General features: G+C 35.0%; 1 protein-coding gene across 2 annotated transcripts in view; it reads right to left on the bottom strand.

Moving 5' to 3' along the window:
* The window catches only part of LOC107583456 (integral membrane protein GPR137B-like), a 20570-nt gene extending 7865 nt beyond the window's left edge, over positions 1-12705 (bottom strand). For both annotated transcript variants that reach the window (XM_016269656.1, XM_016269657.1), the window contains exon 1: positions 11182-12705. In XM_016269656.1, coding sequence (XP_016125142.1) covers positions 11182-11697 — 516 coding nt within the window. In that variant the 5' untranslated portion in view covers positions 11698-12705. The remainder of the gene's footprint in view (positions 1-11181) is intronic.
* Between the last annotated feature and the right edge of the window lie 4 nt (positions 12706-12709).

Raw genomic sequence — 12709 nt, 5'->3', positions numbered from 1 at the left:
ATGACTTAGTTTCTCATTGTTATGACTTAGTTTCTCATTATTATGACTTAGTTTCTCATTATTATGACTTAGTTTCTCATTATTATGACTTAGTTTCTCATTATTATGACTTAGTTTCTCGAAATAATGACTTAGTTTCTCATTATTATGACTTACAGAATTATATTTTTTTATTTAGTGGCGGAAACGGGCTTCCATACATCATTGCCCTACTGTTTTTTTTCCGTCATGACAATTAACAAGTACCCTGTGCAAAACTAGTCAAATAGGCCTAGCTGACTAAACCATACCACTGCTGCTAGTCAGCATCTGAAATATTTAAATATAGTTTCTCATTAAACTCTTTAACATCTTATTCATTTACAATTAGTTTTAAAGGGGTCATATGATGCTGCTAAAAAGAACATTATTTGGTGTAATGAAATGTGTTTATGCGGTTTAAGGTTAAAAAAACACATTATTTTCCACATACTGTACATTACTGTTTCTCCTCTATGCGTCGATTTTTACAAAGCCAGCTATCCAGAGCATTGTGATTGGCCGAATACCTCAAGTGTGTGACGGAAATGTTATGCCCCTTAACATACTGTGATGCCTTGTCCGGCCGGAGCGAAGAGACAAAAACATTAAAACCCATTATAAACGAGGCATTTGTTGCATCCTGAATTTGAAGGTTTCATGAAGAATTAAGTAACTTCCTTGATGAATTCATGGTGACCTTTCAATGAATTCAATCATTATGTGAAGAAAAATTGACAAATGTAATTTTGCATCTGTTTAGTAGTTAAATTAAACCGTACACAGCATTTCTTTACTCTTTTAAAATAAAAGCACTATGCGGTCATATGCTAATGCTCACATTGCAAAGCTCTCTCTCCCTCTTCCAGCCATATAATTACTGAAAACATAGCTTTAAAAAGGTCATATAAAAATCATCATGGTTATGACATGATCAACATATGGACCTCCATATTTACATTCAATATAGATTTCTATTCACAGTTTTCTCCAACTTGCTAATTCATTGCTAATGGGAAGTTTAGCCAAAATACAGTAAAAACAGTGATAGTGTGAAATATTATAATTAAAATTTTTTTTATTTTAATATATTTTAAAATGTAATTTATTCCTGTGATACAAAGATGAATTTTCAGCATCATTACTCCAGTGTCACATGATCTTTCAGATATTATTTTTATATATGATGATTTGGTGCTCAAGAAACATTTATTATTTTCAATGCTGAAAAAGTTGTGCAGCTTAATAGTTTGATGGATATAATTTTTTCAGGATTTTTTTTTATGTTGAATAGAAATATCAAAAGATGAACCTTTTGTAACATTATAAATGTTTTTACTGTCACTTTTGATGAATTTATTGCATCCTTGCTGAATTAAAGTATTAATTCCTTTTAAAAAAAGAGCCATGAAAGTCTCTGATATTCTGCTATCTAGACATATATAAGGCCATTTTTTATTAAACCAATTTTATAAAAAAAAAATTTTTTTATTAAAAATATATATTTTTAAATTGTTGTTTTTTAAATGATTTATTTACTGATTTATTCACTTTTGAAACAAGTAAAAATAAGTTTGGCAAAAACAATATAAAAAAAAAGTCACATTTGATCACTGTATCATGTCCATGGTGAACTATTCATTTAACATTATTACAAGCTTTCTGAGAAGACATCAAATGCTTAAAGTGCAAAATACATCTAATTTAACAAAGAAACTATAGCAGAGATAAAAAGATGCAGCAGTCAATACTTGTGTTGTGTTGTGAATCGTGCGTGTTCATATGTGTTTTCCTCATGTGTCTCCCTGTCAGCAGATGTACCGCAGACTCCACCGGGACACGGCACAGCATGATTCAGAGTTAAACAGAAGAAAGTCTCTAAAAATAAACACAGCAAACTGCACCTTGCGTTTGTCATCTCATGAGAGCGCGGTAGGCTCAAGGGACCCGTGTCGCCCTGAGCGCTGTGCTTTCACCGAGAAAAGGCAGCGTTAAAAGCTCTTATCTATCTGCTCTCCGCTCCGCTCCGCTCCCCACCCCAAACCACACGGTTTTACATGCAAAAACAAGGTCAGCACGCTCCACGTTCAACACAGGCACTGCCTGCTAGCAGATATTACAAGTTTTGTTTGTCACAAGGTGGAGAAAGGTACAGATCAGATATGAAAAAAAGCTTAGAAAAAGTTTATTTTTACATTCTCTGAAAAAAAGCCCACTGCAAAACAATTCCAAAATGCTAGTATGTTATAAGTATTTATTAGTGATATTCTAGACTAGGGATGCACCGATATGAAAATTTTGTCCGATACCGATAACCGATTATTCTTTATTTTTGAAAGCCGATAACCGATATGTTGGCCGATAAATCTATATCCAAATTGTTATATACTTTTTGAGAGCCTGATTACAAAAAAGGTCTCATCATTAAAAGCCACATCCCAAACACTTCAACATAAGCAGCCTAGTTTGAACGGTGTACGTTTTAAAAATATTTTTACTCTCCCATTACCAAATTTAGTCATAAAAAAGTCTTACAAATAAATAAAATAATGCATAAATAATGCAAACAAGTCACTGGACATCATTACACGTGTAAAGAATCAAAATGAATGCGCCATAGATCAATAAAACGGAATAGCCTCTGCACGGACAATAATTAAATGATTTTAATTACTAAACCATACTGTTGATGAAAATAATAAGAGAACAAGACCTATGTAAGGCCAATTTTCAATGTAAAAAATATTTTTTTATTATTTATTTGTTTGCTAAAAAAAAGTAAAAAATTTTTTTATTTAAGTTTTTAATGGAATTAAAAAGAAAAAAGCAAGCGAGAGAGCAAATGAATATGGATAGGCCTGTATTCTGAGAGATGACAAGACATGTTTTGGTTGGGATAAAATGTAAACTTATGACTTTTATAAGCACTCAGCTCACACACAAATCCCAGCTACTTGGGGCCAGTCACAGAAAAGGACAAAAAAAGGAAGCAGACAGCAGTCTTTTCAAAGGGGTGATATGCAAGCTCTTTCTGTGACCCATATGCAGATGTTTGTCTCAGTTCCTTAAATGTATTTTTACCATGAGACGTCCACATCAAACTGAGTCATGCTTTTGAAAGTGCATAACGCTGCGGTTCGGTGTCATGAGACTTTGTGAGACTAAGCTTCTTCCTCTTTTACCGATGGTGTGAAATGTTATTGCTACGCATGACGCTCAAAACCCATGCAAGACATTTTATTCCACTATTATTATTCCACTTTTCATGATTTACACAGTCCACTAATTACTTGTATTATGAAATATTACAGCCATAAAACCATTGCTGTTTTCTTATATATTTGATAAACTATTGTCTAACATAGACAAATAACTTTTTTTAAAGTAATATTAATGTCATCTTTTTATTTTATACTTTTTTATATTTCATTTGGATATTTATTTTTGAGTTTATTGCTAACAATTGCCAAGCAAAAAAATTCAAAGATCGCAGCTCCACATAACATTTTTCTTTTTTTCAATAAAAATAAATAAAACTTATTTGCCCTAACTAAAATCCAAACAGGTTTTGTTAGTTTGTAAAAATGTGTAAAATTTTTGTAAGTTTGTAAAAAATTTGTAAAGAACAAGAGATATGGCTCTAGCATGCGTAGCCTGACAGGAGATCACATGCAACTGCTCAGTGCACATGACCGATTTACCAAACCAAAAAGAACGAAAGCTTTCATCTGAACGTACACTGAGGCCTTCTGACAATGTTTACATGGTTGAACTCATAATTTCCTATTTTCCTCCTTGGTAATCAGAACACAACCCTGCAACCCTTCAGTGTCTCATGTCAAGAGGGCCCTGAGGAGATTTAAAACCAATGATTCATCTACCTACACTGGGAAACAAAACTGGAACGCATCCCTCTGGTCTGCTTAATACTTGTTTTTGTACAAGATTGTGTTTGAGAGCCCTCACTGAACACATCTGAGTGATGGAGGTCCTGTATCCTGTGTGGAGTCAGAGCAGGTCAAAACAGAAAATACGCCTACAAATTCAGACTCATTGGGATGGTTAAGAGCCAAACTATTCCATACACTTCCAACAATTTCCGAAAGGCAGGCTGAATTGTTTTTAATCTTTCAAGGAAACAGTGGGTTTCTATGCTACTACAAGGAGTGCTTTTGAAAAATAACTAGCAGTGTAACGATATTCAGAAGCTTTATTTGAAACATTTAGCAACAATTAAATGTTCTGCTCTCCAAGTTCTGTCTAATTTCTAGAAACACATAAGTAAAAAAAATAATAATACTCTGGTAAATCATAATTATGACATGAAAAGTCAAAACTAATACAAAAAAAGATTAAATTACGAGTTAGTCATCATTATAAGATAAAAAGCTAAATTGACAAAAGGATGAAATTTTGAGACACTAAATCACAGTTATAAAATAATAGGTGAAATTGACAAATATATGAAATTATGAGACAGTGAGTCATAAGAAATAGTCAAATTATGACAAAAAGCTGAAATTATGAGTTAGTAATAATTATGACAAAAAAAAAAACATGATTTCCCCCCCAAAAAAGGTTAAATTATGAGGTAGTCATCAATATGAGATCAAAAAAAGCTAAATTCATGAAAAGACAAAATTATGAGATACTAAGTCATACTTATGACATGAAGTCAAAATTAATACAAAAAGATTAAATTATGAGATAGTCATCATAAGATAAAAAGCTAAATTGGCAAAAAGGCCAAATTATGAGATACCAAGTCATAATTAGGCCTATATGAAAAGTAAAAAGTAATACCAAAAGATGAGATTATGAGATGCCAAGTCATAAAAAGTAAAATAAGTAATATAATTATAAGTAATAATTCTGACAAAAATCGTAATTTTTTTTCTTCAAAAACAGATTAAATTATGAGATAGTCATCGTTGTGAGATAAGTCATTGTCATGAAGTCAAAATTAATTAAAAAAATATTAAATTATGAGATACTAAGTCATAGCTATGAGATAAATGGCTAAATTGACAAAATATGAAATTATGAGATAGTCATCAGAAATGGTCAAAATAATGACAAAAAGATGAAATTATGAGATATCAATAATTATGATGACAAAAAAAAAAAGATTTGTTTTTTTATAACAAAACTGTAGTTGATAACTTTAAATGTCATAATCTTTACGTGGAAGCGGACTATGCTAGCAGTCAAACGCCAGGCTACTCAGGACAACAGGAATGCAAAACAACAATGATGAACAGTTTTCAGGTTAAGGCACGCCAACTTCATGCCCAAACTGCAGGCTTTACCAACTCTCACCCAATACCACAATAAAAACAGCACTAAAACACGGACCTATTTTATGACCACTACTTTTTAGCCCAGGTAATAAAATAAAAACAATCTATAGCTTTTGTCAACCGTCTTAAAGAAACCGGTTTAGCAACCCTTGGCACAATCATTCCCACTATCTAGCCTACTTGATTCTGATTAGCTTGCAGTCATTCAAGTGGGCAAATGTGTGTTTGGGGAGCAGAAATTATTTCTTCACAAAAGCCCATGCCAAATGAGTCATACTTTCATGTCCATGACACAAATGCTTGTATAAGGTCTGGAGCCAGCAAACACAAACCTCCACAAAAATATGAACAGGCGACTAAAGAGAAATTTTAAGAAAAGTGTGAATAAACATGCTGTGGTAACTGAAATCATAAGGGTTACACTTTCACGTGATGCCACACTAAGATAACTTGACACTAGATAAACAGCATACTTAATAGACCATGTGAAATCAATTCAGGAGTTTGTGGCTTGTAGTTCTTGAATAGCTTTTAGGCTATTTATTATGATAATGTATATTTTAACATTTTTAATTTTAAGTTTTAATACATTTTTAATAAAATAAAATGGCATATTTTAAAATGTATTTTATATTTATATTTTATTCATTTAGTAGACCCTGTTATATTCAGAAAGTATTAATTAAATTGATCAAAAGTGACAGTAAACACTTATTAAAGATTATTTCAAATAAAGGCTGTTTTTATAACTTTCTATTCAAAGAATCCTGAAAATCAGCATCACATTGTTCACAAAAATAAATAAAGCAGCACAAATAAAAAAAAAAGATTTGAGAACCAAATCAGCATATAAAACGGATTTCTGAAGGATCATGTGACATTAAACTGCATTTTAAATTAAAATATATATATATATATCTTAAAAATATATTAAAACATAAAAACTTCACAATGTTATTTATTTGCTTAGATATTTATTATTATTTATTCATCAAATAAACGTAGCCTTGGTGAGCATAAGAGGCTTCTTTAAAATAAAGCATTCTTACATATTCCAACAATAATAATAATACATAATTTATATTGTCTTAAAGGTACAGTAGCAAAAATAGTCTGTTTTAGTCCTAAAGGAAAATGAGGGTGGTAAATGGTCATGTAAAAAACGTTAACTAGTCTTGCACCGAAAATAACAAGTGGGCATCAGGGAAAAACACTGCAAAAAAGAATACAACATGGCCCCTTTAAGATAGCGAACATGGTATATGAGTCAAATTCATCCCACAACAACTGTATTTACCAGGAACAAACAAGCGGCTAATTTAGGAAGCGGGAGGATTAAATGGCTGTTTTCCTTCAATGCTCTTGTGGACTGTCCTCGTTACCCACTTCTACCATTTACATGACAAGCAGGTCTACAGTACCTAGAGATTCCTGCCAAAGAAACTGTGGCCTAGTTACAGATTAACAACAGCTGTCCCGAACCTCTCCTGACACAACAGCACAACTGCTAAAATCATTAGCCCAAAACAAATTCCAGCCTAAACATCTCCAAGTCAGCTGTCAAAGGGCGAAATGTGATTCATTCCAGTCAAGACCAGGCAGCCAATGAACATATCAAACAGATGCCTAAGTTTGTTAAACAAATCAGGCAGCACATTTCTGTTACTGATCCCGATCATGTGACTTGGCCCCAAATATGAGTTTACAAAAGCATTGGAGGAGTGTAAATAGCAGCGAGGAACATGCGATAAAGCCATAATGATCTACACCAAACTTGCATATCTATGGATGGTTTACAAGGACAAAGAGGGCGAGTGTGGAATAAGAAAACAACATTCCAATAAGCTGTAATGGAGCTGCGTGGGGGTGATGCCTCTGTTTGGCTGGCCATTATAAAGATTCCTCGGCAAACTGAATTAATAAGACTCTCCCGGCTGATACGATTGCAGAAACAAGCCATGACTCTGTGGTTTGACGTGCTAAATGTGAAGAAATGTCATGCACAGCGACTTTTATGGTCAAGAGACCATTAGCAACATCAAGGACATGTCATTCTTTGAAAACTATATATTAAATAATAGAAAACATTTGATTAAATAAGTGAACTTACGCAACTGTATTACTACATAACTACTTTTCTGTTTTGTTTTTTTTGTAACTGAAATCTGTATACCCTTATTAATGGCATGTTCTGCATTTAAAATAAGTTAAGCTCTATTGAAAGCACGGTTTGGATTTGTCAACTAGTTTGTAAAAAACAAGCAAAACTGCATGTACATTAATGCACTTATAATGAATATCTATGATGTAATAAAATGTTTATAAATAAACATTAAAATACATGGTGTTATGGAAGCATAGCTACTTGTCCTTAAACATGATACACTACTGTTCAAATGTCAGTGATTATTATTAATATGTTTATACTATTCCACAAAAATATTAAGCAGCACAACAATTTTCAACACTGACAATAAGAAATTGAGCACCAACTCTGTATATTAAATGATTTCTGCAGGATCATGTGACACTAAATACTGAAAATGCAGCTTTGCATCACAGGAATAAATGACATTTTAAAATACATTCCAATAGAAAACAGTTATTTTAAATTGTAATAATATTTCAAAATATTATTGTTCTAGTCTATTTTGAACAGCCATGGTTTCAACTCCTGTCATGACCATGTAGAGCCGATAAGATGCAACTTTTGCATGAGATGCAGGACGTATAATGGTATTGGATTTTTGTAAACTGAAGGACAGGTCAAATTATTGTATTACATAACTGACAGCATGTCACAGATGCCATTAAATATTTTTTACATTTTTGCATGTTTTGAACCTGGAACCTTGTTTTATACGTGTGAAATTATGTTTAAAATAACATGCAGACAGCACCAAAAACTGCCGACAATGTGCCACCAACTGCATTAAGAGCACAAAACATACAAGAGTGGAAAATGGCCCATCTTTTTTCTTTGCAGGGCTTTGCTGATGAGGTCTCATGTGACGCATTACACACACACACACACACTCCTACATGCAGAAATCACACGTTTGATTCATGGGGGAGTTCTGCTTCACGTAAACAGTTGGCGTTCACAGTATACACGCCTTTAATGTGTTTCCTTCACACACAAGAGTTGCTGAAAGTGTAATTTGAAAAATGAATTGGTCATCACTTTGGTGCCACCTCAGGGAACTGGAAGACAGAGGAAGAACGGATAGGAAAACTGTAAAATACGACTCAACACTCAAGTATAAAATGCATTATTTACAGTGTTGCAATTTCATTTCCCTAAAGAGACAGATTTTTTGGCTGTATAAACAACAGCACACATTTTGAGTTCCACCATGCATGTTTTTACATTTGACAAATAAAAGATATAATTATTATTTAACTTATTATATTACTTTATGTACTGTGTAATGTATTTTTTATATATTTCAGTATATAAGTATTAAAAAAAATAATAATAATATATGAGAACATCCCCAAAAGGAGAAGTGAAACAAGTAGTAGGAAAGAGGAGAAATAAAAAGTTATACTTATTAAAAATATGTATATATATATAAATTATTTAAAAGATTCTTTATCAAATATAATATTTGTTTGTAGATGTGTGTAAAATGTTTACAGCAGAGATATATATTGTACATAATGCTGCTTTTCCTTTTCGAACTAGCTACAAAACAACTGATGCGATCTTCCTATATGACACCCAGCTAACCCGTTTCTGCAGCAACTAGCATGAAACCTCAATCACTGCATCCAGTTACCAAGGAAAATGAATGTGGGGCAAACAGCGGAGTTAAAATAGTGGTCATTAGGTCATTACTGAGTGGACAGAGCACTAGATCACAACACGGCGTTCATGGCCATACAAATGACTCATTCGGATACGTACCCCATACGTGTACAGTACCCCACCGATGTGATTTTGTTTTTGGCTGACATTTCGGAGTCGGGGTGCTTGGTGTCTTTGTCTGTGCGGTGGCTGTTCTCAGAACAGAATGCTGCACACCCCTTGTGTTGTGCCTGGAATAGTACAGGATTGAGCAGGGTGATGTAATGCTCTTGCAGCAGGTGCCTCTGATTGGCTCGCACCTTCAAATGCCAACTCGTACTGTTCAGGCAGTGATGGTACGATGCCCACATCTCAAATATCTCCCGAGGAATACGCACAAACAAAGACCAGCTATCTCGAGCAACCCTCTGCAACTTAATGTGGGTGTAAGGGGAAAGGCTGCAGACAGGCATAAACGGTGGTTGCATAAAACAAAGCTGTCAATAAATCTAACAGGACTGCAGGGCCTGTCAGTCAGGTTTGATTGTGCCACAGCTCTATGTGCTGACTACGGACGAAATAAAATGCAATATAAGCAAGTTTAGAGTAATATCAGAGACGGGGTGATGTCGGACAGAACAGAAAGGGCAAAGCACACATTTGTTGAGTTTGGACATGAATAATAAGATTAAATTTAGATTAAAACCAAATATTTCACCATAACAGTTATGGTGGCATTCAACCAAAGAAGTGAAACAAGACATTATATAAACTACCCTCTCATTTATTAGACATTTAAATTACTATATTTTAAAGAAATAGTTCTTGCTAATGAGGAACAAAAGAGAAGTTTAGCAGAATAACACTTCTGTTTTTCATAAAAACAAAATGAATGGTGACCAGGGGTTTTCAAGCTACCAAAATAAATGTATTTAATACAGATTGTATGCAGTTCTGAATATCTCATTCACATTTGCACCTATGGTGCATCAAGATATTACATCCGACTTTGAATACAAGTGCATATTCAAATCGCAAAGGAGATTTTCAGTATAGCTTCAGTATAATGCGATGTGTTTGGCAGAAGTGACTTACAATGCACTGGGAATCAAACCCATGACTTTGCTATTGATATACTCTACTTTTTGAAGTACAGGATGCCTATAGCTCTACCATTTTTGTCAGTTTCTATCACAAAACCATTATCTGACATCCAATAACTTGGAATATAGTGCAATAGTTGTACTGACTACTATTATGTTACTTTAATGGTGCTTTTTGGAGCATGACAGAACAGCCCTTGGTCACTATTCGCTTTCTCCGTATGGAAAAGAGCAGCGTGGACATACTTCTAAACATCCCTTTTTGTGGTCTACAGAATAAAGAAAATCAAACAGCTTTGTTTGGACTGACATGGACATGTCAATAAATGATAACAATAATGTAATTTTTGTGAACCAAGTAGTTGTTTCATTTCCAGTAATAGAATAAGGGCCTGTAATGTTCTGTTCTCCAGTGCATAAAGCTTTGGAGATGAAATGAACAATATTTCATCCCCTGCATGATGAGGTTTTGCATTCACAGACGGCCAAGACTTTACAAAGGGTGGAAGGATGGACCAAAAGTGGCAATAATAGTCCTCATTCAGACTGTCCTGTGAACTGCACTGTTGTGGCCAAGCAGAGGGACTTGAACAGAAACTGATGACCTCCAGCTGTGCTCTTGTCCCAGTATCATGAACATGATGAATGTCTCTAAATGTCTTAAACAAAGTAATCTGCCTGTATGACAGTATGCCGATGCTTTTAATCGCAATTACAGCATGAAGCTCCAAGTCAGTCACATGAAGTAAACACATTTGGTGGGAGGGACCCACTTAGATGCGAGTTGCATAGAAATGGAACTCTAACTAAATGCAAAAGGATTCATATTCTCTCTCTCTCTCTCTATATAACAAATTACATTGATGTTGTATGTTAATTAGACCACCAACCATCATAAAGACGCATTTTGATGGGGTGTAATACATTGCAAAATAAAAACAAATTGGGGAAACAGCAAAGTGGGACTTACCTGAGCAAAATAAAGGTTGAGCAGACACAGGGTGAAGAACTGCAGGCAGACTGGAAAACAATACAGGAGCCAGAACGGCAAAGGCTGAAGCTGGTTTGCTTGAACAACATTTTTAAAGTAGAAAGAGAATAGTGTCGTCCTCAGAGCCGACCAGAGCAAACACAGAAAGAGAAAAACACTCTGGTAGCTGAAGCGCTTGTGTCCGTAGTGCAGAACCAACCAGAGCTGCAGGTAAACAAACACGAAGAGCAGCGAGTACAAAACCGTGTAGAGAACCGTGAGACCGAGCTGCACGGACGGGGGAACCGCAGCCTGGATCAGTTCGGCGGAGGACGAGTCCGTCCAAACACTGACACTGACCTGGTTTTCTAGTAAAAACAACATATCGACGGGATGCTCGCTATCACGTCGACTTATCCACAACGCTCTACCGTTTTCCTTCCCATGAAACTTTTCATGCAGACGTTTTGAAATTAGGAGCAATTGAATAACGTCAAACTTAATTACAAATGACATATGAGCTGAAAATGAAAAACTACAGGCTGCCCTAAGTTGTTGTGGTATGGAATACACTTTAAAGCAATTCTCGGATGTTTATAAGCAAGATGTGGAAAACAAACAATAAAAAAAAAACAGCAGAGTCCCCAATCTCTGCAAGGCAGCTCCCTCCGAGCTAAGAAAAGCCAACTCTAGCTCTAGAAAAGAAGCGATCAGCTGGCTAGCGTTGCTGCTCTGGCCCCGCCTACTGACCAATGGGAAAAGGCTAGAATCTGACGCGGTTTAGTCGCCATGTTGGCTCTCGGTTGAATAGTGCTGAATGGAAAAATTCTGTTACATTCGAGCCAAAATGAGAGGCTTTTCAAGTAGGTTCGCCGAAAAGCAATTTACACTGCCGCCTACTTTTTTGAGAAACCAATCATTTGTCTTTTGGGTGTCCTGCCTCTGGAGCTCTACGGTTTTAATTTTCAGAGTATCGGCATTGTTGTTTTGAAATAATGCTTGGACGTTTGCGCATGTTGTTTTTGTGAGCTTGCAGTGGTTACATTTGTACGATTTTATTTTAATAGCTAACATAACAGTATGCAAAATAATTGGATAATTTGTTTATAAATTGACGGGTGTACAAAGCTGTGGTTTATGCATGCAATGCATGTTTTGTAAGAAAGGAATGAAAAGCAAATAAAAATAAATCCCCAAATCTCCGCAAGACAGCTCCCTCCGAGCAAAGAAAAACAACTCGTAAAAAAAAAAAAAAAAAAAAAGCGATTATCAAACGTAGGGAGCGATCACGCGTACTGGCCAAGTACTGACGAAGCTGGAAACCAACGCGCTTTAGTCGCCATATTGGCTCTCAGTTGAAATAGCGGTGAATAGAAACAGGCCGTTACATTGGAGCCAAAATGACAGGCTTTTCAAACGACTTTCGCCATGAGCCCTCCGCCTACTTCATTCTCATTGGTTTTCTCACTGGATTATCTTTGTATTTTTAGCTTTCTGATTGGTGTTCAGCTCACCGTTAAACCCTCCC

The sequence above is a fragment of the Sinocyclocheilus grahami genome, unplaced genomic scaffold, assembly GCF_001515645.1.
Source record: "Sinocyclocheilus grahami isolate Dianchi unplaced genomic scaffold, SAMN03320097.WGS_v1.1 scaffold54.1, whole genome shotgun sequence".
NCBI classification, from domain to species: domain Eukaryota; kingdom Metazoa; phylum Chordata; class Actinopteri; order Cypriniformes; family Cyprinidae; genus Sinocyclocheilus; species Sinocyclocheilus grahami.
This window is presented reverse-complemented; position numbering and strand designations above follow the sequence as displayed.